This window comes from Gracilinanus agilis, chromosome 5 (genome assembly GCF_016433145.1).
Source record: "Gracilinanus agilis isolate LMUSP501 chromosome 5, AgileGrace, whole genome shotgun sequence".
NCBI lineage: Eukaryota > Metazoa > Chordata > Mammalia > Didelphimorphia > Didelphidae > Gracilinanus > Gracilinanus agilis.
In genome coordinates, this window is record NC_058134.1 from 219817729 (window position 1) to 219843181 (window position 25453).

Genomic DNA, 25453 nt, shown 5'->3' on the forward strand with positions numbered 1-25453 from the left:
TCCCCAGCCTGAAGGCGAGCTTGCAGAGAGAAGGGATCGCCCGCCTTCTGTCTGTACCCCGAGCCTAGCATGGTGCTTGGCACACAGTAAGCACTTCGCTCATCATGTCACCCGTGTTTGGATCGTCTCCTCATGTTAGGCTCACAGGACCTCTCAAATGAAGAAGCTGCTCCGGAGCGTTCCCTGCTTGAAGATTAGGTGTCAGAGCGCTCAGGAGCCACCAAGGAGAGCGATTCCACTTGGTGCTGCTTCTGGCCTCCCTGCTTGTTTCCCTTCCCCTCTGCTGTGGGATGGTGCAGGGGGGCNGGGGGGGGGGGGGGCCTGGAGAGGCTCTGAGGGCCCTGCTGCTCAGCCTGTGCGTGACCCAGGACGGGTTCTTTTCCTCCTCTGGGCCTCAGTTCCCTCCTCTGTTAAATGACTGGGGTGTAAGGCCCGGCTCCCAAAGAGGTGCCAGGGACAGCAGGGGCAGCCGGAGCGGAGCCCCTGCACCACTGGGAAGCCCTGCTCTGGTGGGAACTCGAGGGAGCGCCCGAGGGTCCCTCTCGCCTCCGGGCCGTGTTCGAGCTCTCCGGAGCTGCTCTTGCTCACCCGTCAGGGTCTGCTATCGCCTTTTCCCTCTCCGGGTCTCCCCTGGAGGGCCGAGGCCATACTGCAGCGTGGAGGCCAACAAAGGGATGGAGGCATTGCGTTTCCACTTTTAATATGTAGTAATACAAAAGGCCAGTCTCCCAGGTACACGGGCTCCCCCGAGTCAGCCCGGCCCAGCTGGGTCCTAACTTCCGCCCTCACGTGCTCCTGGCTGCTGAAGAGGCTGCCTTGGGCCACTCTTAACTCCTATTCCCCAGGGAGAGAGGGGGTGCTGGGGCGGGGAGGCTCCCGGAGGAGCAGGGAGCGCTAAGGCACATCGGGTGGCCCAGGGGCAGAGGGGGCCGGGCTCTGCCTAGAAAGTGCACTTCCTCTGCAGGGGCCCCCAGGGCCAGGGCAGCCTCAGCCCTCCCCTGGTCTGTGCAGCTAGGAAAGGGCCCGCCGGGGAAGGGAGGAATCGGCGGCTCGTGCAGCATTCCTGGGCACGGGCAGAGGCGGGGCTGATTGTCCAGGGGATGGATCCAGAAGCAGCATCAGAAACCTGACGGGATGGGGGGAGGCCCACCCTGGCCCTGCCCATCCTCGTGGGGGGCAGAGAGGGGCACCTCAGGGAGCTGCCCTGAGGGGGGGCGGACCAGAGCATAGGCGTCAGCTAAGGGAGAAAGGCCGATGCCACGAGTACTCAGTAGAGGTAGTGGCTGGAGAGGGGGAGGGAAGGAAGGGGCCAGAAGAGCAGAGAGCCCAGCCGGCCTGGCTCCGGGCCCTCCGGCCATCTGCCCTGGCCCCAGCCCCCAGGACGCAGCCCGAGTCTTCCCTACAAAGTTTTGCCTCATTCTCGGCCCAGCCTGAGCTTCCTCCTGGGATAAGAGCTAATAAACCACCCCAAAGCAGCCTAAATGATGAGGCTGGACTTCCCTGTCCTGGCCTCTGCCTAGCAGGTAAAAGGAAAGGGGCCTCCAGTCCCCTTGGGTGCAGGGCCCTCGAACCCAGAGCTCATAAGGCAAAGAGGGAGTCATCGTCTTTGTCTTTCTTCTTCTGGGGGGCAGAGCCGGGCGGCCCTTCTGGAGGGCTGGGGAGGGTGGGGAGCTTCTCAGCAGCCTTGGCCCGCTCTTCCAGGAATTTGTCGAATTCTTTGATGGAAAGAAAGAGAGGAGGGTTAGGGAGGCCGCCAGTGACAGAGGGGGGCCTGGCTCCAGGGGACTCGTCCCTCCCAGTAGAGGTCTGGAACGGGCTGTGGGCCGGAGAAAGATGCCGATGGCGGCTTGCTTTGGCCTCTGGCCTAGGGGCTAGTACTGGACAAGGGCGGCACGAGGGAAACCTTTTTTTAAATGGAGAGAGAAGGGGCTTGGGTTGGCTCCCTCCCTCGGAGTGTGGGCAGCCAGGAGGGGAAGGGCTGAGAAGGCAGGAAAGGAGACCACTACCTTCGCTGGTGACCCCCTTGGAGTCGTCCGCTTCGCTCCCCTGAGGAAGAAGGAGAAGGGCGTTGGGGTCACGGCCTCCCAGCGAGGCCTGACCCCTTTCCGTTTATACCTTCGTGCAGTCACAGGAAGCTGAGCCTTGGCTCCCGGGTCTGCTGCGGGGGTTCGACCCTCCCAACCAGAGGCCCACGGCTCCTCCCGGGTGGGCATCCAGCCTCTTCCGGAAGGCCTCCAGGGCAGAGGCCCTCACTGCCCACGGAGGCAGCCCCCAGAACCCTGAGCGGCGATCACTGCTACAGGACATGATGACCGGTGGAGGGCAGGGAGAGGAAGACAGGAGATGGGGTGGGAAGAGGGGAGGGACAGACTGACAGCCGCAGAAGGCAGACAAGGATGGCCAGCCATCTTTGGTGACATGCAGAGGGAAGAACTTTTGCCTTCAGTGGACAAATCCCAGGAGCTGCCACTTAGATCATGGGCAGTCCAAGAGCCTGAGAATCTTCTTCCTTGTGCTTGGCTGCAGCATAAACCCTTATTTAGTTTTTAAAACCCTTATCTTCCATCTCAGGATGGATACTGAAAATAAGTTCCAAGGCAGAAGAGAGGGGGGTAAGTGACTTGCCCAGGGTCACACAGCTAGGAAGCATCTGAGGCCAGATTTGAATCTGGGACCTCTTCTGTCTCCAGGCTTGGCTCTATCTGCTGGCCGGGGGTGTAAACTCTTTTAGCTTCACGTTTCAGGCCCTTCACCACCTGGTCCCCGTCTACCCTTGCAGCCTCCTAGGACACGTCTTCCCCGCTGGTGGTGCCTCTCTATTCCTTCTCATGACTTGTCATTTCCCATCTCCGTGACTTTGCATGATGGGCCTGGAATAGCCTCCCTCCTCTCTCCCTCCAAGATACAGCTCAGGCACTAACCTTCTGCCGGAAGTCTTTTCTACCTCAGCCCCTACCTGCTGTGCCCCGACTCCCCGGTATTTAGCTCCTTTGGGTAGATCCACATGTATTCAGTCTTTACCTATATATGGGTTATCACTTCTATAAGAATTTAAGCTCACTGGGGTTATCATTTCAGTTGTTTTTTCAGTGTCTGACTCTGCCCCCATCTGGGGTTCTCTGGCAAAGATACTGGAGAGGTTTGCCATTTCCTTCTCTGGCTCATTTTACAGATAAGGAAACTGAGGTAGAGTGAAGTGACTTGCCCAGGGTCACATAGCTAGGTGGTGTCTGAGACCAAATTAGGACTCAGGAAGATTAGCCACTTCCCCACCTAGTTCCCCTCCTTTGAAGCTGATCTGCCAGGAGCAGAGGGATATGATGGGATGGCGGGAGACAGTCTCCATACAGCCACGGCCCCCTGCCAAGACCACAAGGGAAGGAGAGAGCCCCAGATGTTTGGGAGTGGGCAATGCCAGGGGCGCCTGCTCCCTCCCCGCTCAGAATCCTGGGGTTGGAGGGATGCTGGGGGCCGCCTGGCCCATGCTGGAGGAGAGGCTGTATCCCCCTCTGGCCTCACCCTGTTTAGACAGCTGCCCCTCAGGCTCAGGCACTGACTCCTCCCTCAAAGGGAAGCTGTCACTGTTGTAGCCAAGGCCAGCCCCCTGCTCTGCCCCAGCCTCAGTTTCCTCATCTACACAAGTTGGGGCTGGTCCTTCCCATGGAGAGGCAGCAACACTGGCCCTTTCCCTGTCCTTGCTGCACGGCTCCCATCGGCCGGAGGTGACCCGGCATCCTCCTTCATCCTCCTCATGCCACGGGGGCTACTCACCACGTCGGTGGAAAGCCACTGCTCGATGTCCTCCATGAGGCATGCCTGTGTGACCGGGATCTGGAAGGTGAGGAGGGAGACACTGAACACGAGTCACGGCCCTCGAGGGGAAGACTTTGCTCTAGGATGCACTGGCCGGGGGACCTAGGGCGAGGCCCCTCATCTCTGACTCAGTTTCTTCACTTGTAAGACAGGCGATTCCCCACCCCACTCCCTTGTGGGGCTGCTGTGTGATCAAATAAGGGATAGGGAGCCCTAGGCCTCTGATGTCTTGGGGAAAGGGAGCTCCAGGGAAGAAAATTCCCTCTCTCAGTCCAGGCTGGCATCTTCTCTCAACTTTGAGACTTAAGAAATATCTAGATCCTGGCTCCAACCAGATTAAAAAATAATGGGAGGGTACAGCTAGGTGGCTCAGGAGACAGGGAGCCAGGCTTAGAGTTGGGGGGTCCTGGGTTCAAATGTGACCTCAGATACTTTTCATCTGGGTGATCCTGGGCAAGTCACTTATCCCCCATTGCCTAGTCCTTATCACTCTTCTGTCTTGGAACCAATACCCAATATTAATTCTAAGACAGATGGTAAGGTTTAAAAAAATAATTGGGAAGTGTTTCACAAGATAAATACAAATATAATGCCACACAGATAATGTTAATTTGTGGTTTTTTACGTCAGTGTACAGCCCTTGACACCACTGGACTAGAGGTAAGTGACTTGCCCAGGATCTTACAGCCAGGATGTATGAGAGGCCAGACTTGACCCCGGCCGTCCAGGCTTTGAGGCTGGCTTTTTCTACATAGGTGGGTGAGGGCTCTGCACAGAATTCTGGGTGATTTCTTCTTATAGTTTACATCATTAGGGGAGGAGACTGGCTGGAATGTGACCAGTTAATGGTAGAGAGATGAACCTGGGGAGGATGCCCCTCCTGGCCCAGGGGTGCCCCCTCTTAAGGTCCAGGAGCTGTCGGCCCAAGAGGCCAGTCTTGCCTGAGCCCCCTCATACTGGATTGTGGCTCAGGGCTGACCCTCACTTCTCTGGCTCTACTCTCTCTCTAATGGGGGCACCACAGACTGACTGACCACCCTCCCTTATGTGCCTCTGGGGTTCAGAGCTCCCAATAGAACTCTCTGAAGAGCTGGAGGGAAGAGAAGGGTCAGAGGAAAACAGGCCAGCCTGGGCTACAAGACCAATGGTTATTGCACAAGGACTCAGCTGCCAGAGAGACAGCAACAAAGGGTTTGAGGAAGCTTGTCTTTTTTTTCAGAAATCATGGCTAAGAGATAATGAGGAGAGAGGGAGAGGGAAGAAGAGAGCTAGAGGAAGGGAGAAAGGGACAGAGGGAGGGAACAAGGGAGAGAAGAGAGACAGATACTGAGACAGAGACAGAGGGAGTTTGTTCTCAACCAACAACTCATCCACAAGCTCCAGAATAATCCCCGAGCACTGTCCCCTCCATGGGCCGTCACCCCAGAACGGGTCAGAAGCAGAAGCCACACAGAACCCAAGCCAAGCAGGAGGAGTCCTCCTGGGCATCCTCGCCCACCATGGATAGCCTTTCCAGGCCTGCTGTCCCTGAAAGCACAGCCTAGGGAGAAAGCTCTCCCCAGGCCTATTCCCAGGCGGTCTAACCGGGCCCCTGGGGAAGCACCAGATGCCCAGGGCTGTAGAGGCAGAAGAGAAAGGGAGAGCCAGAGCCAGTTTCAGCAAAGTGCCCAGTAGCCTCTGCTCCGTCCCTTCCCAGGAGGGCAGAGGAGCATGTGGGGGACCCCGGCAGCAGAGGCCTGCCTGGACAAGGGGAGGCCCCATGTCCTTGGCCAGTGGCCCTTGTGGGCTTGCTTTCTCCACTGTGCTGCTTCATGCTCCCAAATGCTCCCCTTGTCCTTGGGCCCCCTGGCCCCTGGAGGGCCTGGCCCGGCCTCACCATTCCCTGATTCGCCATCCAGGTGCTGAGGGCCTCCTCACTGCTGCCTTCCATCTAGTTGAGAAAACATTAGCGCTGAAGGCTACTGAGACCAGGCGGACAAAGGACAAGACTATGGGAGTCCCCAGGATGCCCGGGTCTCCCCATGGAGAGATGCCGTCAATTCAAGACGACTTATTGTTTTTTGAGGAACAAGGGGAGGAAATGGAGGTGCTCCACCCCTGCCCCTACCTCACAGAGGGCCTCGGCCCCTCTAAACGCTCTAAAGTGTCTTGGTCCAAGGATCCAAAAAGCTTCACGAGGATGGGTCAGAGAAGCAAGTTCACAAACTTGAGGACTCCACGATGTGAAGTGCTGAGGCTTGCAGGCTCTGAGCAGAGCCGGCGTGCTATGAACTTTCACATGATCGCAGAGGCGATTTTGTCCAGTCCCTTCCCCTCAGGAGGAATCTCTCCTCTATCTCCTCCACAACCTCTCTGCTTGAACACTTTTAGTGTCAGGGCACTCACCACTTCTTTAAAAAAAAGCAAAAACCCCTTACTTTCTGTCTTAGAATCAATATCATGTATTGGTTCCAAGGCAGAAGAGTGGTCAGGACTAGGCAATGGGGGTTCAGTGACTCGCCCAGGGTCACCCAGCTAGGAAGTGTCTGAGGCCACATTTGAACCCAGGGCCTCCGCTTCTAGGCCTGGAGCTCTATCCACTGAGCACCCAGTGGCTCCTGCTCACCACTTTATGAGGAGCTACAACCCCCGCAGAAATCTCCAATGTGGCTTCCTTTTCAATATTACTAGGGTCCTTCACACGGGCCTGTTGCACTTCTTGATAGCAATGACGCCTGGGATTCTTCCCTTGAAGGGGATCTGCTACAGTCCTGACTCCCTGGTGATGCCCGGCGGGCTGGCTCTGGGCTCGCACTCCAAGCCAGACGTTATCATCTCCTGTGCTGGCCTCAGCGGGCTGCCTCTGAACAAGCCCTGAACCCCATCTGAATCTGTTTCCTCATCTGGGATGCTTATCCAATCTGCCAGGGCGGCTGTGGGCGAACAAGGGGCACCGCAGAAACGGGAGGAACTAGAACTCATTATTCTCCTCGCCGCTTTCTAATTGTTTTGTGTGTGCTCAAACGGGGGGGGGGGGGGGGGGCAGAGGGCCCAGTGGGTAGCTCACTGGCCCAGGAGACAGGAGATCTGGGGGATGTCTGAGCTGTGCCCCTGGCTAGCCAGGCCACCCAGCTTTACTCACACCAGTCCCTGTGTGCCTGGGCCTTGGTCTCTTCCTCTGAGAAATGGGGGCAGGTCTGGGCCTCAGTTCCCTCCTCGGTCAAATGAGGATGTTGGGGGGGGCAGCTGGGTGGCTCAGTGTACTGAGAGCCAGGCCTAGAGACTGCAGGTCCTGGGTTCAAATCTGACCTCAGACACATCCTAACTGTGTGACCCTGGGCAAGTCACTTGACCCTCATTGCCTACCATTACCACTCTTCCACCTATGAGACAATACACAGTATTGATTCTAAGATGGAAGGTAAGGGTTTAAAAAAAAAAATGAAGATGTTGGATCTGATGGCCCAAAGAGCCCATGTGGCTCTGACATTCTATGGAAGTCTTATCTTTGCACCCAGGAACACCCCCCCCCCCCCCCCCCTTCCTTTTCCCCATCCCACAGCTAGGCCTTTACTGAGGCTTTAGACAGCCTGAACCTGAAGTCACTCCCTGCCCTGCAGCCATCAAAGATGAATGAAGCCAGGACCCATTCCTTCCTACAGTCTTCCCGCCAGTGTAGACCTCCCAGCCCCCAGCCTTTGGGACCCCAATACATGCACACCCACAGAGCCCTGAGCCTCACACTAAGCCCTGCTTTGGGGCTCTCTGCGGGAGCTCACAGGACAAAGAACAGGAAAGCTCCCCCCACCCAGGGGCCCATAATTTTAGAGGTGCAGAAACTGAAGCCCAGTGAGGGGAATCACTTAGGTCAAGGCCACAGCCACAGGCTCTGAGATTGAGAGCTGGAGGGGGTCTGAGGCTCCTCTGAGCCCAACCCCCTCATTTTGCAGATGAAGAGACAGGTGCAGAGGGGGAAGGAATTGCCCCAGGTCCTATGGGGATTTGAACTCAGGTCCTCTGCCTCTTCGTGGAGCCCACTAGGGAAAGTCCCACGCGTCTCCTGGTTGTTTAGTGGCTAGGGTTGGAGTCATAAAGACCTGAGTTTGAATTCTGCCCTGGACACTAGCTGTGTGAGCCTGGGCAGGCCGCTTAATTTCCCACAATGTTTCTCATCTGTGCTAACCTGGGAAACCTCTGGCCTCCGCTTCCCTTTTCTGTAAGATGAAAGGGCTGCCCTCGACGAGCTCTGCCCTCCGCGTGATGGCGTCCCATGCCACGCTCCCTCTGCCCACCCTGTGTCCCTCCCCCAACACTCCTGCCTAGAGGTTAAGCCCCCCAGTTTGCTTTTAAACTGAGCTGCTCGGTGGGCCCAGGCCCGAGGTGTGGCCTCCTCAGCTGCCCTACATGAAGGCATGGTGTTGGGAGTTCTGGCATGGACTTCTCACAGGATCCCAGACTTAGGGAAGGAGGAACATAAGAGGCCACTGAGTCTAATCCCCTCTTTTGCAGATAAGGAAACTGAGGCCTAGAGAGCTGAAGGGACTTGCTCTTTGGCATCTGCAGGGGGATCGAGTCCTCCTGGCCTCCCATCCACAGCACTCTCCATCCCATCATCCCACCCAGCTGGGTGACCATGAGATAGAAGCCTCAGCGGCCCCTGGACTACTGCGGTGCAAGAGAATGTGAGCCCCCTGGGGGTGGGGACAGCTTTGGTTTTGTCTCCATAGCCTCTGGGATGGGCACGGAGCTGGGCACAGGGCCGCCCCCCCCCCCCCCACTTACCGCTCCAGTATTCTGCTGCCGGGCATCCAGTGCTCCTGCCAGTCCGTCCTTAGCCTGGGGGGCTTCGTATTTGACACTGAAAGAGACCGATGTAGCCACTCAGGAGGAGCCAAGCTAAGGAGGGGCTATGAACGATGTGAGGCCGCCAAGGTCCATAGGCAGGAGTGGCGCTACTGCACCCATAGGAGTCTGGAGGGAACTAGCACCTGGGCTAATGGAAGGTCAGTGGGGGAGGGGGGAGGGGGTTTGTTGGCCTGAGCGCACTTCCTTCCTCTGCAGAATGGAATCAGATCTAGTCTTTAATCCTGTTTTCTAGGAATCTAGGACATCTAGGAATGTTTCTAAGGCCTGAGACCTACAGGCAGGAAGATGTGAGTTTGAATCCTGCCTCAGACATTTATTAGCTGTGAGACCTTGGGCAAGTCACTTAATCTCAGTTCCCTCATCTGTAAAAGGGGGCTATAATGCTAACCACAGGGGGCTATTGTAAGGATTAAATGAGACAATCTACATGAATAACAGACATCCACTAAGATATATACACACAAAGCACCTTGCAAACCCTAGCTGGGTACAGAAAGGGGATCTTCCTAAGAGCCCTGGGGTTGGGAAGGGGAGCAGGGAAATAGTGAGGATGAGGCCCCCCCCCTTCCTGGGGGGCTTCGTATTTGACCCTGAAAGAGACCGATGTAGCCACTCAGGAGAAGCCAAGCTAAGGAGGGGCTACTGCACCCACTAATGTGTCTCAGAACAGAGGTTCTGACCTACCCAGGGAGGCAGAGCAGCCTCACCTGGGAATTCCCAAAGTAAAGACATTATAGCTCCAATTCCTATTGTCATTTTTATCATGACTGAGCCCTGCAGGCAGAGTGACTCCCATTTTCCTCCCTTCCAAGCCTCAGGAAGTGAGTCAGTCTGTTCTCTCCACAGTATTAAGGAGGAGCCAAGTCTCATCAGACCCAGCCACAATCCAGAGAAACAACCGAGAGGTGCTAAGGTGGAGAGCCTGGAAGAGGCTGGGAGGCAGCCAGGAAATTAGGGAAGAAGGCCAGTTGCTGTTGTGTCTGAGAGCAAGGCCCCAGGAGAGGCAGGGTGTAACCAGAGCTGGGGCGGAGGCCATATAGTTTCCCTGGCATCTTGGAGAGCCCAATTCTGAAGGTGCCTGGCAGGCAGGTTAGGTGGGCTATAGCTGACCCACGTGGCTGGGGAAACAGATCTCTCCAAGCCACAGGACACCTAACACTCTGGGTAAGGCGGCAACTGAATGCTCAATGAGTATCCCTGTGACTTAGAGATCAAGTTTATCATTCTCCTGGCTCCTGGGGATGGCTGTTTATTCTGGCCTTAAAGAAGCCTTGCAAATAGACTACCCCAGATTCCTAGCAAACATCTCTCAGCATCATTAAGAAAGAACTTGCCAAAGAAATAGTACAGGGATTGTTGCTGCCTGCCCCCTCTGGGATGTTAGTTAGGTAAGTCCTAACCTCTTTAGGCTCAGCAACCTCATCTGTCAAAGGAAGGGCTGGACAAGAGACAATGTGCCAAGCCACTGAGGCTCAGGCAGGAAGGGGTCAGCTCATTTTAGGAAAAGAAAACAGGGTGAGCTGGGCCTTCTGGCCTGAGGCTCTTCCTATCACACCACACTTCTTCCAATCCTGATACAGAAATGGAAGAGAAATACCTGCAGATACACCTATCCTAAAGAGGCCGTACAACTTGCCTTCCCTTTAGAAAGGCAAACATCTGCTCACCAGGAAGCACACTGTTCCCTTCCCACACCTCCTGTGCACCTCATGCCCCTGCTGCTCCCACCCTATAACTTAGCTCCTCTCCATCTCCTCCCCACCCAGCACGGATGGGCACATAGCGTACATACATCATTTCTTGAGGGAGAGGGGCACCATGGGGGACGAGGGTCCTCAGGGCCATGGCAGGCTACCCTTACTGCCAATCCTTCTTAGCAGCCAAGGAGGGGGATGGGGGAGAGAAGAGAATCAGACCCTTCCAGTGTGGTTGGAAGCTGAGGGCTTAGGCCATCTGTGGTCTAACTTGTCAAAGAAGTCCTTGTCTGTGAAGGGGCTGCCATACACGATGGCATGCAGGAGGAAGAAGAGGGCGGCCACCAGGCCACTAATGAGGAAGAAGGAGAGGAAGGGCTTCAGGTGCTTCCAGCACTGCTGGGCAGACATGCCCACACATAGGCAGCAAGAAGAGCTCCAGCTGAGTGCAGGGAATAAATAGAAGATGCTCCTTGGGCAGAAAAATCTGCTGGGCCCTACTGGATCCACAGGGCATGTGCTTCCCCTCTGAAGTGAGAGCTCAGCCAACTGGTTCATTAAGGGGACGGCAGTGAGAAGTACAGGCCAATAGGCCAGCTTTTGTCTTAATCCCTTGCCCTTCTGGGATTCCCTCTTTGCAGCATTCTTCTCCACCACAGTAGCAGGTCAAGGTTGGAGGAAGCCAGCAAAGACTCTACCTTTCTAGTGGCCTCATTCCCCACCCTGCCCCCTGCCAGCTCACTCTCCTAGGGCCCCTCCTGCTGTGACCCTGGGCAGTGGAGGTGGAATATGGAGTGGGAGGAAGTGGCTGAAAGCTTGGCCATTAAGCCCAGGAGGTAGCCCAGTGATCAATGAATCAGCCATATCATCACCGAGATGATGGAGTGAAGGTGGAGGCCAAGTGGTGGGGGAGGAGTCGGGCAGTCGAGGAGAAATCAAGGAATAAGCAGAGATCATGAGGCAGGGCAGGTTGTAGGCTGGAAATTAGCTGCAGACTAGGACCAGGAAGACACTAGCACCCAAGGACAAAGTGGAATGAGGAGGCCTGGAATCACCTCTGATTTCTCCAAGATGGTAGAGCCCTCAGAGGCCAAGTGATTTAACCTGAACTGAAATCCTGTTTGGGGTATCCCTGCCAAGGGGCAACAGCCTTCATTTGAAGACTGCTGGTAAGGAGATCCCCTCTCTCCTTCCCCCAGCAGCCCTTCTCACTTTAGGGTGCCTCAAGCTGTTCAGCAAAGCTTTTCCTTTCATCAGTCCTAAACTGAACTCTGACTCCCAGAGTTCTCATTTTCCCTTCAGAAGCCACAAAGTCCAACTTGGCCATTTTACAGATGAGGAAACCAAAGACCAGAGTCCTGTAGTCTAGCCAGAGCCCAGGGCCAATGAGGCCAGCATCTGTGGCTCAATTCCCTGCTTTCCTCTAAATTCACTTCAGCACATATCATGGCCAAAGACAGCAGCCACTGTTTCACCATACATGCACATGTGGCTGAGTTCAAGTCTATTCCTGCTACCACTTCAAGAACTCCAAAGCGCTTACTGATGAATTGGGAGCCATGAAGGTAGGGTGAAGGAAGGAGGAAGACGCAAGTTCCCAGCAGGAAAATCTTTCCAATAATCAGAGTGAGCCAAAAGCGCAGCAGGTTCAAAGAACAAGACGGAGAGCTGGAGCGTGCCATGGAGGCCCTCACTGAACACTGACCAAAGCGAAGGTGACTCGTCCAATGCCACTCAGTAATGAGGCCCAAAGAGGGGACTGAGATCTTCAACCTAGAGCTGGGAGGGCCCTCAGGGATCAGTCCCATCTGAAACCCTGCCTACAGGTGAGAAAACTGAGGCTCCCAGAGCTTAAGTACTGCTCAACGTCACATGGCAGTAGGTGAAGGGCTGGGTTTAACCTCAGGTTCTGAAACAGGGTTCAGGGTCCTTTCTGCCTCCCCATGGGGGCTTCCTTTCTGCAGATTGCCAGCTGAAGGCCGGCTGGTGGCCACCTGCTGGGGATGTTGCAGGAGGGCCTGGGGCTCAATGGAGGACTGGACCAAATGACCCTTTAAAGTCCACTCCAACTGGAGCTCATGCGAGCAGTGGCCCGACCCAGGTGCCAAGGAATTGCCTAGAACTACAGACAATCCCATTTGGGGATTAAAGCAGATTGGCCGGAGTGGGGAGGCAGGAGCCTCCTTTGGGAGAGCCTCAATGCAGAGATCTCACCGACCTGGATGCTGGGGGTCTGGCACGCACCGAGGGAGCCTGTGGCCTGTACTCTTGGGGTGACCTCTCCTCCCTGCTAGGATCCCAGGGGCTGCCCACAGCTAGGCCCTGAGGACAACAATCTTCCCTGATGAGGCTTCTGGAGCCAGCTGCAGAGCAGGGGAGGAAGAGCCTGTCTGGTTTCCCAGGAGGCACTCAGGCCAGTGTGGATTCCTGTGAGAATGCCCCCAGGATGCCCGGAGGAGTCCCCGAGGGCACAGAGCGGAGCCAGAGAGGGCAGCCTTATCTGGGCAGATAAATAGCACCTGCTGGGGCAAAACCCTCCACTTTTACCAACACCCCCAACTGGCTTTCTGCTAGGGGCCACTCTGGGTGGGGGCTGAGGGACTGAGGAGTGGGGGGAGGGCAGGGTGCAGGCTCTTCGGGGTTGTGGTGCCCTCGCCCGCCTCGCTCCCTCTGAGGGATGGATCGGAGCCCCATGAATTTGTGCCAGTGTCTCAACTGAATGCCCCGAAGGATATGTTGGTTGTGAAGGCCTCTAGCCTCCTCTTTTTGGCCATGAAGTCTCCCTAGCCACAGAGGTGGCCTGGTTGCCTCCTCTTTATTCTCACTGGTGTAGCCCTTAATATTTGGCTTACACATCCAGGGGTCCGAGCCCAGGAACTGGGTGGAGTTCAGGTCACTCTAGTCCAATTCTAATTGTTTTTTTTTTCCAACCCTCATCTTCTACCTTAGCATCACTAACATGTATTGGCTCCAAGGCAGAAGAGCAGTAAGGGCTGGCAATGGGGATTAAGTGACTTGTCCAGGGTCACACATCTGGGAAGTGTCTGAGGCCAAATTTGAACTTGGGACTTCCTGACTTTAGGCCTGACTCTCCATTCACTGAGCTACCCAGCTGCCCCTAAATATTACCTCTATTGCCTTTTTTAGAAACCTTTATCTTCTGACCTGGTATCAATTCTAAGACAGAAAGGCAAGGGCTAGGCAATGGGGGTTACATGACTTGCCCAGGATCACCAGCTAGAAGTGTCTGAGGCCAGATTTGAACCCAGGACCTCCTTTCTCCAGGCCTGGCATTCATCTACTGAGCTACCTGGCTGCCCCTGAGCTCCTTATTCCATAGGGAGGCTCTTTGGTCAGGAGGCCAAAGGGCCTTCACAGGCTGTCTGGTCCAGCCCCCTGGCCCAGAGCAGACATCAGATCCTGGGTTTGGAGCAGATGGAGCCTCAAAGGCCACCAAGTCTAATCTCCTTATTCTACAGATGAGGAAACTGAGGTCTGGTGGGGGAGTGACTCGGCCGGGAGGACCAAGGCTCTGAGGGGCCCTGGGGGCTCCCCCTTCCTTGCAGACAGTGAGTGGCCATGCTGGGTCTCAAGCCCGGGGCTCAGCCTACTCCCAGGCCAGACTTAGGGATGGGCTCCCCGGCCAGACCGTGGGGGCTGAGGAGGCCCGGCCGAGCGGCAGGCACCAGGGCACACGGGCCCCCTCCTCCCTCTTGGGGCCTGGGGCGCCAAGGATGGGGGTGCCACAGCCTCCCAGAACCTCCCGCACCCCCACTCACTCCTTGCGCTGCTCGGACAGTGAGCTCCCCCGAGTCAGAGCGAACATGTCAAACTCGTCTTCCAGTTTTGCTGGGGTCTGCAGAGCCTGCAGGGTGGCACCGCCGCCTCCGCCGGGGCCCAGGCCTGTGGGAAAGAGGCCGGGGCGGCCAGTGAGCGCTCCACGAGCACCGCCCGGGCCGGGTAAGAAGGGAGGCTCCCGGGGCCAATGCCACGGGCTCCGGGGAGGCGGGGACGGCGCTCACTAGCACCTCGCTGCCTCTCTAACGTGGCGGGGAGGCTGGGCCCGGGGAGGGGGGGAGCTTGGGCTGTCTCGCCCGAGAAGGCTTCCACGAGGTGCGCTTGGAGGTCAGGTTGAGGAAGGGAAGGATTCCAGGGATGGGGCACAGCCGGTGCAAAGGCATGGAGATGGGAGGAATCATTCCATTTCTGAGCTAGGAGCAGGAAGGGGAAGACTGTCTCCTTCCTCCGCGCTATAGGGCTGGGCGGCCCCGAGGCCGGGCTCCTAGGGTGGGCCTCAGGGCCTCCGGAGACCCAGGGGAGGGCCCAGCAGCCCAGGCCCGCGAGTGCCGCCTTTCACTTACTCATGCCGGCCAGCTGAGCGGGGAGGGGGTCCGAGGCGGGGGCAGGCCCCGAGCTGAGGTCAATCAGATTGCTGGCAGGCTCCCCCTGGCTCGGGACCTGCAGAAGGGAAGCGGGGTCAGCGGCTCGGCGGCCGGGGGAGCCCCCGGAGGGCAGGGATGGCAGGACTGCTGGCCGCTCCTCCAGGCAATCCCTCGGAGTGAGGACCCCGCAGCAGGCCTCGGCCTCAGGGAGCCTCCGGCCTAGCAGGGGATGGAGGGGCCCTCGGTGTGGGGGGAGGACGGGCTCTCAGAGGAATGCTTGTGGAGCCGGGCGCTCCTACGCTGAGTTCTGACAGAAACAAAGGCTCTGCCTGGGCCTGGACCTTAGATGGGGACAGCTGCTCAGTACAAAGGTGTGGAGGCGGGAGATGGAGGGGGCGTGAAGGGGGGCTTTCAGCGTCCCCCAGAGGAGTTCAGGGCCGTAAGGGCAGGAGGTACCCTCTCCAGGCTCTTACCTTGGTGGGCTGGCCCGTTCGGAACCGCTCGAACCTGGGAGGAAGCAGGAGGGGGCTCAGGGCGGGGGCCACCGAGCTCCAGAACCCTGAGCTGGGAAGGCCCCGGCAGACGGGCCTGAGCTAAGTAGCCGTCCCCTTCCCCCCCCCGGAGGCCTGGGCACCCTCGAGGGCCCGTCCTGGCCCGGCTTTGCCCGAGGAGATGCTCCCAGCTGCCCCTGGCAAAGGGCCCCGGGTGCGCCCTGACTCTACGCCCCCCGCACGCCCCGGCCGCCTTCCTGGAGGGGGCGGCAGCCAGGCGGGCTCAGCGCTACCGTTCGTGGCGCAGGAACACGTTGTTGAGGTTGTCGTTGACGAGGAGCAGCTCCTCCGTGAGCTGCTCATTGAGGACGCGGGGGATCAGCTCCAGGACTCGCTGCTGCATGGCCCGGCACGTCCGGTTCAGCTCCTGGTCACGAGGGGAGCAAGCGAGGGGAGGTGGGAACCTGACCGAGGGGGCAGATGGGTCCGAGCTGAGTTAGGATCTCGGCTTCATGTTTGGTGCCATCCGGGCACCGGTCAGTGCCCCCAGGGAGGGGCACAGGGCGGCTTGGTGGGAGCGGAGCGTGGTGCAGTGTGGAACCCGGAGGCAGGAAGACCCGAGTGCGAATCCTGCCTCACCAACAAGCTTGACCTCTCTGGGTGTGAGATGGAGCACTAGCACCCAGCTCCCTGTGGGCGACTGTGAGGGCCACGTGAGACGCCATGTGTAAGTGGCTCTTAATGGCACAAGCACCAGCTCCCCCAGTGTTGGGCCATGGCTCTGAAGCTGGAGGGGCCCCAGAGGGGGCAATGACTCCCCCAGGGACATGGGGGTTGGAAGTAGCAGAGCCTGGACTGGAACCCTCCAAGAGTGCAGGCATGAATGCAGACCTGGCACTGCCTGTGCTGGGGCGTGCCTTTTGTCTGTAAAATGATGGCGTTGGGCTCGATGGCCCGGGGTCCCCTCATGCTCTAGCTACCTCCCCATCTCCTCACTTGCTAATACCTTCCCCTTCAGATCACCTTCCATCTCCCTGACCTTCTGCCTTAGAATCAATGCTAAGTGACTTGCCCAGGGTCACACAGGCTTGGAAGTGCCTGAGGCCAGACTAGAACCCGGGACCTCATGAGTCCAGGTCTGGCTTTCTATCCACTGAGCTACCCAGCCATCCCCCCACAGCTTCTGAGCCGCACTTCTCTCTCTCTCTTTGCAGAGGTGGAGGGTGATGGGTGAAACACTGCACACGCTGGCAGACTCAGCCCTTATGGGGGACAGTTTTGCTAAGTTGCTTCTTTTCTCCTCTCTGAATTCAGCTACAAAGGACGGTTGGTGAGCTAACAGAATGGGGACGGGTAGATCTGGAAACCAAGGGGAAGAGAGTCAGTCTAGAGAAGGAGATCCCAAAGGAAGCCAACACGCGGCTGCTGCGAGAGCCACGCAAGCCTCCCAGGCCGGGGGGCCGTAGGGTTCCTCCACTGCTCCCTTGCCTATGTAGCATGGCGGTGCTATCCTTGGGAAGGAAGCAGGTGGGGGTGCTGACAGCCCCTACCCTTGGCCCTGATCCTGCCCTCTCCTCCCAAAGCTGCACCCTAAACTGGCACCCACAGCCGCATCCTGAGTCACCTGGTAACCTGGCAGGCTCCCTCCTATCAGCCCAGGGCACCTTCCGGAGCTGGCAGGAGGCACCTGGCAGGGGGCTAGGTGGGGTGGGAGGCTCAGCCCTCAGGGAGGGACCCTTACCTGGAGCAGCTCAAGATCCGAGGGTTCCGCCTGCCCGGGCACCAGCTCGGCCAGCATCTCAGACATCACCTTCACGTTGCCATTCACCACCTCCAGCTCACTGCGCAGTTTCCCAATCTGAAACACACATTGAGGTATGGCCGGGCTAGGCGAACATGGAGATCTGAGGGGCCAATCTGAGGGGTCAGCATGGGTGACAGAGCCTTGAGGGCCCAGAGTCAGCCCTACAGTAGCTCAAGGGCCCATTCCAGCCCCCACAGGAATTTGAGCCAGACTCCTGTGGAGGTGAGGTTCCCTCCCTACCCCCAGCCACCCCCAATCTCTGGCCCCTCACACCTGATGGTCCTTCCCTAACATTACCATTTCTAAGCCAAAAACACAGCTGGGAGGGGAGGGAAAGCCAAGCCAGAGTGACTGCACCCCAAAGGGTGCTGATGGCAGAATTACAGCATCTCCCCCAGGGGCCCAAGGCAGCTGCTAACAAGACCACTGAGACCCTCAGGCTCCTCCCTCCTGGAGTGCAGAGAGGAATGGGCAGGGCTAGGTCTCTGCTCTTGGGTACAGGAGGGCCTGTCTGAGGCCCATTTTATTTTTATTTTATTATTTTATTATTTTTCAACCCTGTCCTTCCATCTTGGGAGTCAATACTGTGTATGGGGCCCAAGGCAGAAGAGTGGTAAGAGCTAGCCAATGGGGGTTAAGTGACTTGCCCAGAGTCACACAGCTAGGAAGTGTCTGAGGTCAAATTTGAACCCAGGACCTCTCATCTCTAGGCCTGACTCTCCATCCACTGAGCTACCCAGCTGCCCCCCGCCCCCCCCCCCCCCCGAGACCCCTTTTAGAGAGGGGCTGGCTTAGTTGACTGAGGGATGGAAACACTTGTATGGCCAACTACAGTCAAAGTGTATATGTGTGTGTGTGTGAGAGAGAGAGAGACAGAGAGAGGGACAGAGACAGACAGACAGACAGATAGAGAGACAGACAGACAGAGACATAAACAGAGAAAGAAGAGAGACAAGAGACAGAGGAAGGAGGGGAAGGGGGCACGCCTGGACTTCTCTGCACTCCGGGAAGGACCATAACTAGGCGGATGCATGATGCTCTGAGCCCAAATGCTTCTGGCCACCAGACCCTGTGCCTGGTGGGAGGGCCAGGCTATGGGTTCCAGAGCCTCCATGTAGGGAGGGGCTCAGCCCACTTTTCCTCCCTTGTGTCCCACGAGCTTTTGGACTTTAATCTTCTCCATCGTGCCCCTAGCCAGGCACCTCAGCCCAGCCCTCAGCCCTTTTAGCTTTGCCTTAGGCGTTGTTTTTCCCCACCCTTGAGGGCAGGGCCGGTCCTTATTTTTATTTGCACCTGCAGTGCTTAGCACAGTGCCTGGCACATAGTAGGTGCTTAAACTTTATTGACTATTAGAAGCCTCCTAAGCCTGGCCTTGTTTGATTGGGCAGGATGGCAGGCTCCGGGTAGGTACTCAATCTGCCGGGCCAAACCGTGTCTCAGGAGCCTGCGTGAATTATCCTCCTGCCTCGTTTTAAGGGTGTTTAAGGACGAAGCCTCTGAGACACAGAAAGGCCACTGGTCACCCAGTAGGAGAGTCAGAACTGGAGCCACACAGCCATGCAGCTGCACTAGCCACTGGTCTTGGCTTGTTTTGGTCTGTGCCTGAGATTTCATTGGTTCGGGGAACTTCTCATGGAGCAAACTCCTGCCAATGCCTTTTCTCTGCACCTTCTGGTGGGTTCAGGGACCAGCTCAGGGTCTCACAGACGACATGGGTCAGAGGCAGGACTTGAACTCGGGACCTCTGACTCTGAGTCGGGCACCCCAGTCACAAAAAACCACAGCTTCTAATGAACAATGTTTATACCCCAGGATGACTGAGAAGTCAGACTAAATCTTATGGTGCCAGAGAAATGCAAGTGTTCTCTTTCATAGAAAGTTCCACAGAAGCACCACGGAATGCTATCAGCTCACTCTTTCAGGAGGGGGAAACTTCGGGCCTGGCAGGGAGATCACCCTCCGCGGGCGATTCTGCCACAGGAAGCCGCTGCCCGGGTGCCAGATGGCCCCGAGGCCGTTCCCAGAGGCTCCCCAGAGCCGGGTCGCCCCTTACCTGCTCTGGCGTGGGCATCACGGGCACGTCGTCAGGTGCAGACGGCAAGGGCTCGCTTTGCTGCGGGGGGCTCGTGCGCTGGCCGGACTGTGCTAGTGACGGATTCTGTCCTGGGGGGGACTCGGAGCCATACACGGACTAGAGACGAAAAGGGAATCAGAGGGAGGAGCGGGGCGGCTCTCCTCCGGCTCTTCCCGGCTTGCTCGCCTCTCAGCTCGGGCCACACAAGGGAAGGAGAGGGCCTGCCCTGGCTGAGTGGGAGCCTCCTTACCCTCTGGGGCGTGTGGATGGGGGACAGCATGTCCAGGTCTGTCATGGGGAACTCCAGGCCCTTCCTCCTCAGGTCTTCGTAGACAGCCACGACTCCCGTCAGGTCGGGCGAGCTTCGGAAGGCGTCTGCCCAGGCCTGCCGATGGGAACACGGGACAGACGAGGCCAATCACGAGGCGGGCCTTCCCTCCCCGGCCCCTACAGCTAGACGGCCCTCTGGCTGCCCGCTACTCCAAATCCTCCTACTTTACTGATGAGGAAATCCAGGCCTATGGTGGGGCTTGCCTGAGGGCACAGTGCTGGGCAGTGGGGGCTGGTGGAAAGGTCCCAGGGCCTGGGTTCAAATCCCACATCTGCTCCTTAGTTCTGGTGGCGATCACATCTTTTGCCCTCTCTGGGCCTCAGTCTCCTCATCTGTGATACAGGGATAGTGATCACGCACACCTCATGGGGTTGTTGTGAGGACAAAATGGGAATTATGAAAGCTAAAGGAGTTTATGGAAGGCCGGCTATGATGACAGTGAGGACATCTTGGCTGAAGAGGCCAACAGTGCAGACACAGAATGTGGTCCCTCTATCTGAAGTTGGGGAGAAGCCTGTGCCTCAGAGCCTTGCTTAGGGACTCCGTCCCCAGAGGCAAGGTGGCCAGGGGCAGGCTGGGATCAGGAGCCCAATGGGCCCAGTCCACTTATTTTACAGAGCAGGAAACTGAGGCCAAGGGAAACAAAGTGGCCCAGTGACACTGTCAGCATCAGGATTTGAACTCAGGTCTCCAATTCCTAGTCTCCTGATCTTTCTTACAGTGATGGCATTGCTATGGATCTTGGCCTTGTTCCTTCTCCCAGTCTCACGCCTAAGAATGTACAGGTTTAGGGCCTCCAGCCTCCATTCTCCATTCTCTGAAGGTCTCTTTTCTCATTGGGAGCATCTGCTATTCCCTGGACTTCTGTGGCCTAGTCCTATCCCCTCATCCTCACCTGGATGAGTGTCAGAACCTTGTCGTGGATGGTGGTGGGGGGGTTGTTCTTTGGCAAGATGGTCCTCACCAGGACCCCCTCCACGAAGTCCTGGCTGGCCACGAGGACATGGAAGCGGTGGCCACAGTTTTTAACACAGGTTTCCAAGACCTGAAGGGCCCAAGGGGTAGTGGTGAGAATTCCAGGCAGAATTATTCCTTAGGCAGGTGATCACTTTCACAGGGAAAGGCCAAACCCCCAGTCTCTGTCTAGTCAGGGGCTACTTAGAGATCAGGGAGCCCCCCAAATAAGTCTTTTCTAAGCAAAGCCTTTTGACAGAGCTGACCCAAGTGGAGCAGAAATAACAGCCCCAGAGCCTCAGACTCTATGGTGGGAAGAGAAAACTCTATCAGGTGAGGCTCAACCCGCCTCCCCTGCCCAGGCAAACCTTTCACCACGACTAACATCCCCTCACTCTGTTTTCCCTCCCTTGAATGTTCCCTATGACTTTGTACCCTCCTTTGGATACAACATGGAGTGGAGGAAAGCTGGCCTCCTCTGGCCCAGAGTCCCTGAGCGGGGAGGGCCTCTGTCCCCTTGTCACAGCCTCCTCCCCCAGCCACACACTGCACAGACAGAGCCAGTTAGCCAGTGTGGATGGGGCCGACCCATGTCCCTCGAATGTGGTTGTTCTCGCACAGGCTAAGACTTCTGGTCTCTGGTTTCCAGAGCCCTCTAGGTGAAGCTTCCGGTCCAAGGGGACCCAGGGCTGGAGCATTCGGTTCTTTCCCTTTAGAAAGCCTCGAATTCCCCACTGCGACTCCAGCAGGCATTCGGAGCACAGGCCCCAGACCTTTCTCCTTTCTTGTCTCCCTCTGAGCAGAGACAGAGAAGGAACATGTGCATGGATGTGGGCAAGATGGGTGGGAAGGGATGGGCACTCACCGTGAGCGCCAGCATCACCTCGTGGAAGTTCTTATTGCCCACAATCCTCTTCTTCAGGGCTCTTAATGCATCTTTGGGGCTGTGGGAAATGAGGAGAGGGTGAGGCTGTAGCACAGAACGGGGTGAGAAGAGAAAAGAAGCTTTCTTGGCTGCCAATACAGGAGAGGAATCCTGGGGAACCCAAACACTCTCTGACTTACTCATTTCCACTAGCCTTGTGAAGAAGGGGAAGCTGAAAGCAGCAGGACCAGGGCTGGGGCCCCTGACGCACAATTTGCTGGTAGCCTGCTTCCTCTGGGGCAGAGAGTAAAGGTTTGTCACAAGAGTATCAGATCAGAGATCTGGAGATGGCCTTAAATTGAGGCCTGGAGAGGATCACGGGTTCTAAGTTCTGAAGCTAGAAGAGCCCATCAAGTGCAATCCCCTCATTTTGCTGATGAAGAAGGTGAGCCAGAGAGGTTAAGTGATCTGAGTGTGTGGACATGAGGCTGCAGTGGGAGGCAAGGGGGTGAGACATACATTTTCAGCCATGGCTAGGACGTGGATTGGTTTTGCTCAACTATTATATTAAACTGATTTTAGGGAGGGCTTTTCTTCTTCCCACCCCCTATTGATTCTAAGAAGGTAAGGGCTTTAAAAAAAAAAAAAAAAAAAAAAAGGAAGAAAAACACAAGTATATTTGGGTGTACTATGTGGCTCAGTGGACAGAGAGCTAGGCCTGGAGATGAGAGGTCCCAGATACTAGCTGTGTGACCCTGGGCAAGTCATGTAACCTCCACTGCCTAGCCTTTTACTGTTCTTCTGCCCTGGAACTGATACAAAGTATTGATTATAAGATGTGAAGATGAAAGAGTTTAAATAAAAATACACAAAAGATAGATGAGATGGATGTTTTGAAGGAGATCCAGTCAGTGAAACTGGGGTAAATTTGGCATGTACAACACTTTAAAAGCCCAAACTATATAAGAGAGACTCCCAGGTTCATGTGTGTGGAAATGTTAATGCTTCAGTTCCTAATGTATGAAAATAAGATGTCAGAAAAAGAGAGAGGGGGTGCTTTCAGATATGGCTGAGGCCTTGAATTCCAGGCAAGGGAGTCGGGCCTTGAGCAGGCCACAGCGGGGATGATATGGAGGAGTGATGGGCAGGTCAGCCTGGCAGCCAGTGAGTGGTATGAGAGATGGCCTGGAGGGAAGGGAGAGGATCCAGGAAGAAATGCTGATACTGAAGGCTGGAGGTAAGGAGGGCTTGGATCAGTGAGGATGGATGGAAGGCCTGCTATAGGCACTCAAGGGATTCTTACTGTTAGGACTAATTTTTCTATGGGGAGTCTTCAGTGTTAAATAATTCATCAGAGCAGCCCTCCATAGTGCACCAGATTCTGGCAAGTTTAACAGTTCAGGTTTTCCCGGGCCAAGCCAAGCGTGCTGGTCCTTCTGTGCCCTCTGCCGTGGCCCCAGGGGAAGGGCGTGCTCCCCTCCAGAAGTGTCCAGCTCTCCTTAAGTGTGACTGACTCTAGATACTTTATGGCTCTTAGTAATAAGGAAATCCTGGGCCCCACCCAGGCCTGAAATTGTTCAGGGTGCCAGGCCCCTTACCCCTCCTCTGTTTCATTAATGATGTCACAGATCTCCATGTTGAGAGCCCAGTCCTCACTCTGCAGGGATCCATCAGTTGCTTTCTCTAAGGGAAAGAAAGCACAAATCAAAAGGGTCCATTTAGAAAATATGTATACATATATTTAAATTTTCCCCTTATTACATGCAAAAACAATTTTTTAAAATTCTCTTTTTTTTTAAGTTTTGAGTTCCAAATTCTCTCCTTCCTACCTCTGCCCTCCCCCCTCCCAAGGCAATCTGATATAGATTTTACATGTATAATCAGGTAAAACATTTTTTTATATTAGTCATTTTGTGGAAGAGATCTCAATGAAAAAAGAAAGAAAGTGAAATATAGTAGAGTATGCTTCAATCTGCATTCAGACTCTAGCAGTTCTTTGTTGGAGCACAGATGGGATTTTTCATCATGAGTCCTGGGATTGTCTTGGATCACTGCACTGCTGTGAACAACTAGGTCATTCACAGTTGTTCAAGAAGTATTGCTATTGCTGTGTGCCATGTTCTTCTGGTTCTGCTCACTTCACTTTGCATCAGTTCAAGTCTTTACAGATTTTTCTGAAATCATCCTGCTCATTATTCCTTACAGCACAATCGTATTCCATCACTACTGCATACCACAATTTGTTCAGTCATTCCCCAGTTGATGAACAACTCTTCAATTTCTAATTCTTTGCCACCACAAAAAGAGCTGCTATAGATATTTTTGGACAAATAGGCCCTTCTTCTCCCTTTTGATCTCTTGGGATGCAGATTTAGTAATGATATTGATGGTTAAAGGGTATGCACAGTTTTAGAGCATTGTTCCAAATTGCTTTCCAGAATAGCTGGATCAGATCGCAACTCTAACCAACACTGTATTAGTATCCCAATTTTCCCGCATCCCCTCCAACATTTTCCTTTTCTGTTATATTGGCCAATCTAATAGGTGTGAGGTGGTACCACAGAGTGGTTTTAATTTGTGTTTCTTTAATCGAGGGATTTAGACCATTTTTTCATATGATTATTGATAGCTTTGATTTCTTCATTTGAAAACTGCCTGTTCATATCCTTTGATCATTTATCAATTGGGGAATGACTTATTTTTATAAATTTGACTTTGTTCTCTATATATTTAAGTAGTTAATCCAAAAGGGTTCATTTTTGAGACTTGGTTAATGACAGAGAATACAAGCAAGTGATTGGCTGGGTTGTGGCCTCATCTCTGTACACCCAGCTAGTTAGTATTGATTCTAAGCTAGAAGGTAAGAATTTTAAAACAAAAGTTAACACCTAAGTTTTTCTACCTGCAGAATAGATCACTGTCTAGAGCAATGAACACCACTTACTGCAAATAAATAATTCAGGCTGCATACAAGCAGGACTACATTGGGTATAATAAGCATCAATCACTGTGAGTGCTTCCTTTTTACCTCCTGTTTGCTGTTCAAAATCCTGCCCCACCTGTCATTCTCCTCACCTTTTTAGCACTCTACTACCCAGACACACTGGCTTTCTTGCTGATCCTCCATCTCCCTCTGCCAAGCTTTTTCATAGGCTATGCCCCATGCCACAAATGTCCTTCCTCATCATTGCTGTGTCCTGACTTACTCCAAGTCTCCACCAAAATGCTCCCTTCAAGCAGTCCCTTTCAATGCCTGGGACTCCCATCCAACTTGCAAAGTTGTTTGCCTGGTGGGCAGGGACAGTGCTTAGCACAGTGCCTGGCACACAGTAGGAGGTTAATAAATGTTGTATTCACTTGACCTACTCTGTGTCCTCACATTTCAGGGGAGGGACACAATGGAGCTCCCCACACTGGGGATACTGACACAGCCCATCCCAGACAAAAAAAAGAACAAAAAACAGTCCCTGCCTTCCAGAAACTTCCATTCTACTGGGAAGATGCCACCTGGGCAAGATCAATATCTTGGGGTTATCTTCCCTCTTCCCGAACTCTCCAATATCTGATGTTATGGGGAGGCATATAGTATTGTGAAGAAAGGTTTGGATTTAGATGGAGTCAGGAGACTTAGGTTCAGATCCTGATGTGCCTTCTTACTACTGTTATAACTGGAAAAGTCACTTGACCTTCCTGGGCTTCAGTTTCTTCATTTGTAAAATGGGAATGGGGCACAGCCAAGATGGCTTTTATAATTCTTCCCAACTCTAAGTAAATGGTTCCATGTTGTCCAGTTGCCAAGTCTCATTGACTTTGCCTCCATAAAAACCCTCCTCTGGACTCTCTTTTCTATGCACATGGTCTCTACTCTAGTTCGGACCCTCCTCATTTCTCCTTTCAATGCAGAGTCCTGAGGTAGCTAGGGGGTGCCACAGCGAACAGAGCACTGGGCCTGGAGTCAGAAAGACCTGAGTTCAAATTTGGCCTCAGACACTTCCTTTGAGCAGGCCACTTCATCTCTATCTCAGTTTCCTCATTTGTAAAATTGGGATAACAATAGTACTTCCCTTCCAGGGTTGTTGTGAAGACCAAATGAGACATTATTTGTATTGCATTTAACACAGTGCCTAGTTTGTGATAAATACTTTATCAATGTTAGCTGTTATTACTGTTAACACCACCACCACCACCACCACCACCACC

At 55.0% G+C, this 25453-nt stretch overlaps 1 protein-coding gene across 2 annotated transcripts in view; it reads right to left on the bottom strand.

The window, feature by feature from the left end:
* Window positions 1-675: 675 nt before the first annotated feature.
* Window positions 676-25453, bottom strand: part of TOM1 (target of myb1 membrane trafficking protein) — a 47655-nt gene continuing 22877 nt past the window's right edge. Inside the window, exons 2-15 of one of the 2 annotated variants that reach the window (XM_044677550.1) lie at window positions 22852-22936; window positions 21254-21332; window positions 20330-20479; window positions 19354-19488; window positions 19083-19220; window positions 16967-17083; window positions 15519-15652; window positions 15208-15241; window positions 14714-14810; window positions 14132-14255; window positions 8575-8650; window positions 3772-3831; window positions 2007-2046; window positions 676-1715 (exon numbers count right to left, since the gene is read on the bottom strand). In XM_044677550.1, the coding sequence (XP_044533485.1) occupies window positions 1579-1715; window positions 2007-2046; window positions 3772-3831; window positions 8575-8650; window positions 14132-14255; window positions 14714-14810; window positions 15208-15241; window positions 15519-15652; window positions 16967-17083; window positions 19083-19220; window positions 19354-19488; window positions 20330-20479; window positions 21254-21332; window positions 22852-22936 (1406 nt within the window). In that variant the 3' untranslated portion in view covers window positions 676-1578. Of the gene's footprint in view, window positions 1716-2003; window positions 2047-3771; window positions 3832-8574; window positions 8651-14131; window positions 14256-14713; window positions 14811-15207; window positions 15242-15518; window positions 15653-16966; window positions 17084-19082; window positions 19221-19353; window positions 19489-20329; window positions 20480-21253; window positions 21333-22851; window positions 22937-25453 lie in introns of both variants that reach the window. The other variant, XM_044677549.1, reaches the window with a different exon arrangement.